Source organism: Aristolochia californica, unplaced genomic scaffold (assembly GCF_029961685.1).
Source record: "Aristolochia californica isolate CCGP_79_NKW_82.1479 unplaced genomic scaffold, dmAriCali1.0.hap1 SCAF_13, whole genome shotgun sequence".
Classification (NCBI taxonomy): domain Eukaryota; kingdom Viridiplantae; phylum Streptophyta; class Magnoliopsida; order Piperales; family Aristolochiaceae; genus Aristolochia; species Aristolochia californica.
In genome coordinates, this window is record NW_027181804.1 from 3,946,819 (window position 1) to 3,950,497 (window position 3,679).

Sequence of the window (3,679 nt, forward strand, 5' to 3'; positions counted from 1 at the left end):
GTTTGAGGACAAACTCTTTCTCCAGGAGGGGGTGATGTTATGGATTCCATAGCATCCCGAGTTATCAACAGACGTAAGAATTAAATTATGCTATTTCCCTTTTCATGTATGTTGAATTTGGTTTGGTTTGGTTTGGTTTGGTTTAAATGTAATTTTGCGTGAACCATGTGACTCATGGGTCTGAGTTGTAATTTCGTCCCCAAACCTATTTATTGGGACAAAGAGCTAAATGAAAGTAAGCATTGAATCATTTAGTTTTAGCCAGGTTGGATTCTCCCTCAGAGGTCTAGGTCGGATTCTCCCTCAGAGGTCCAGGTCAAGCCTCCTCAAGGCTCAATCCATTTCCACCATTACACGTTCCAAGAACAGGAATTCTCTTCCAGCGTCAACAACCAATCTGGAGAGAAGAAGGGTGACGAGATCCATGGCCCGGAAAGATCCCATCATCTTGTATTGGAAATATGGGGCATATTATTTGGAATTAGATTTTCTCAAATCCTACCCGAATGGACCAACTTGGTCAACCTATTGCTACATTGCCAAGAGTTTAATTATCATAAAATATTTATATCTTGCTATATAATTATTTAAATAATATGCTTATAGTTTTAATAAATTATTTCTATTTTTTACTAAAAAATATTATATATATATATATATATATTTTTTTTTTTTTTGACCTTCCATCGGACAGGTTCACCGAGTAAATTGACTCTTAGGGACTACGCTAGATATGTAGCCAACCGAGTAAAGTGGAAACACGGAGACGTGACATGGGGCCCACACACTGTCCTGACCCCGTTCAAATCGCTTTTCTTTATAATGTCCGAGCTGTCGCCCGCGCTAACTTGAACTAACCTGAAGTCGAAGGACCTTCGAGGCCTCTTCTTTTATACCTCCCTTTCGTTGCAGAGTCAAGAAAAATCTGCCTCTCATGGCGATGCAGCAGAGGCAGACTCTTCGCAATCTGTTCTTGTCCATTTTTCTGAATTTTTTTCTCGTTTGGAATGGTTCCTTGGCTTTCGTCCCTTCCGATAATACCCTCATAAACTGCGGGTCCAAAGACGGAGCCACCGTTGATAATCGTCTCTTCGCGCCGGATGCACCTGCCGATTCGTTCCTTCTTTCAGCGGCTTCGTCAGTTTCTCTCAAGGATGAAAGCCCAAATGCTGATTCGTCTACTCTGTACGGAACTGCCAGAATTTTCACCAAACAGTCTAGGTACGAGTTTAACATCAAAACCAGAGGTCCCCATTTCGTACGTCTCCACTTTTATCCTTTCTCGTCCGAAGGATATAATCTCTCCGCAGCCGTTTTCAGCGTCTCTGCTCAGCGGTTCTTGCTTTTGAAAGATTTCGCCGTTCCCGATGGTAACCAGATCGTTAAAGAGTTTCTAATTAACGTGCAAACAGAAAATTTTGCTCTCTCGTTCAGCCCCTCGTATGAAAAATCGTCGTTGGCCTTTGTTAATGCAATTGAAGTCTTTTCTGCGCCAGGAGATCTGATTTTGGATGTTGCTCGAGGGCTGGGTCCAAACCAACTTGAGGTTTTTGATGGTTTGTCAAAGCAGGGGCTTGAAACGGTTTATAGGCTTAATGTTGGGGGGCACAAGGTGACCCCTTTTAACGATTCTTTGTGGAGAACGTGGACCCCTGATGAGAACTACCTGAGATTGCCAGCTTCTGCCAAGGTTGTTTCATTCAGTGGACGGATTAGGTACCAGAAAGGCGGTGCGACTCGTGAAGTTGCTCCCGATAGCGTTTATAGAACTGCCCGGGAAATGAATTCTGTGAACATATCTGAAGGAAATTTTAATATTACATGGGTCTTACCTGTGAGTTTGGGTTACAAGTACCTAGTCCGGATGCATTTCTGTGATATTGTTAGCTTAACAGCTAATGAGCTCTTCTTCAATATCTATATCAACGGATATTTGGGCTGTAAGGATTTTGATCTCTCAGCTGTGGATGTAACGAACCAGATGTTAGCCGCACCTTACTACATGGATTTTGTTGTGGAACCCGAGAGCTCAGGTGTTATTTACGTGACTATTGGCCCTTCAAGGTTGAGCAGTTCATCAAAGATTAACGCCATACTTAATGGTTTGGAGATTATGAAGATGAATAACTCGATGCGTAGTTTTGATGAAGAATTTTCAGCATATTCGGTTCTGAGGGGATGGCCAAGGAACAGCACAGGCTTTTGGTTGTGTTCATTTTTGGGTGGTTTTGCACTCATGAGCATGTTGGTGGTTGGATTTTTTATGGTATCAAGGAGGAGAATGGGATTGAAGGAATCAGTGGCATGGTCACCTTTGCCAGTGGATCTAAAAGAAGAAAATTCAAGATATGGACCATCTCCTTTGTCCGGTAAATTGGTATACTACTAAATGAGATGGATTTTATGTTATATGTTGAGAATCAGTGTAGAATTAGCAGTAAAGATATATATCATTGAATACTCTCTGTTGTTGAACTGTCTTTCCGATGCATTAGCCAATCTGAGGAGCATAGCGAGTCTCTTTATGCATATTATGCCCTTTTCAGTTGAATTGTTTACCTTTTATAAGCACTGTAATGTCAAGCTTTTGTTATTTCAGCTTGACTCTTACAAGTTTGGCAGCTTGGCCTGCCCTCTTTAAAGATGTGTATAACTTATTGATTTTGAATTCTGTTGTACTTTTTGCCACTTTGGAAAAATTAAAGATGAAATAGATGATTCAATATCTCAAGGTGTTTTTATACTGCTGATGGAACCTCAACCATTTACTTAATTCCCTAATTCTATGCCATTTAATAACCAGTAAATGATTCATGGTTATGTTTTTAGTTCATTCACTATTTTGGATGCTGCCATGCTAAATACAAATCCAGGTACTATGTGTGATTGGAAACCAATATTATTTAGCATGAGAGGGTACTACCGACCCTTTTTCTTCTCATTTCTTTCTGAGGTGGCCTCCCAGTGCATGAAAGTTACTAGGTTTGAACAAAATCAAGCTCTGTAGGCAGGGTTCTTGAATGGGTGATTCACAACATTTTGCAATGAATGAGTATTCTCAATATAATGCCTCCAATGCCGAGCTCCATTATCCGCAGAAATTGGAGTGCCAAAGATAGACCTAATGAAGCCCTGCCTTCACAGCCTCCCCCTCTCGATTGTCGTGAATTAATTTTTGATGGCTGCAGTTATGGATACCCTGGTCCCTCTGGTGAGGGGCACAATCAGAGACCAAACAGGGTTGCAAGCTTTGGTAACTCTTTAGAGGCAGAATTACTGGCCCTCCTGGAAGGTATTCACCTCTGCGCTAAAAATATTTCAGTGCCAGTGATAATAGAAGGAGATTCAGCAGTAGTGATCTCTTGGTTTATAAATGGAAAACTCCGACACCATGGAAGTTGAGGCACACACTTGATGAAATCTTCCCTTTATATTATGGTAGAGAGATTACATGGCAGCATACAGTGTGTGCTGCTAACTCATTCACTGACCAACTGGTGAAAGAGGGTGTTTCCTGCTCTCCATTGGTAACTGGAACTTCTCTCCACCTTTAAGCTTTGGGCTTCGGCCCTGTATTTCTTTTATGCTTCCAGTGCTCAGATTATTTTGTATCTTATTATTCTTTGGCAATAAAGCTATTCTTCATTTCTCAAAGAAAAATAATTACTTGGTTTATGAC

The 3,679-nt window shown here is 41.0% G+C and overlaps 1 protein-coding gene across 1 annotated transcript; it reads left to right on the plus strand.

Moving 5' to 3' along the window:
- The first annotated feature begins 890 nt into the window (after positions 1-890).
- LOC137948369 (probable receptor-like protein kinase At5g24010) lies at positions 891-2,770 on the plus strand. The gene has a single exon (XM_068794447.1). It carries the CDS (start codon positions 935-937, stop codon positions 2,387-2,389), a length of 1,455 nt encoding a protein of 484 aa, XP_068650548.1. The 5' UTR covers positions 891-934; the 3' UTR covers positions 2,390-2,770.
- Positions 2,771-3,679: the final 909 nt, after the last annotated feature.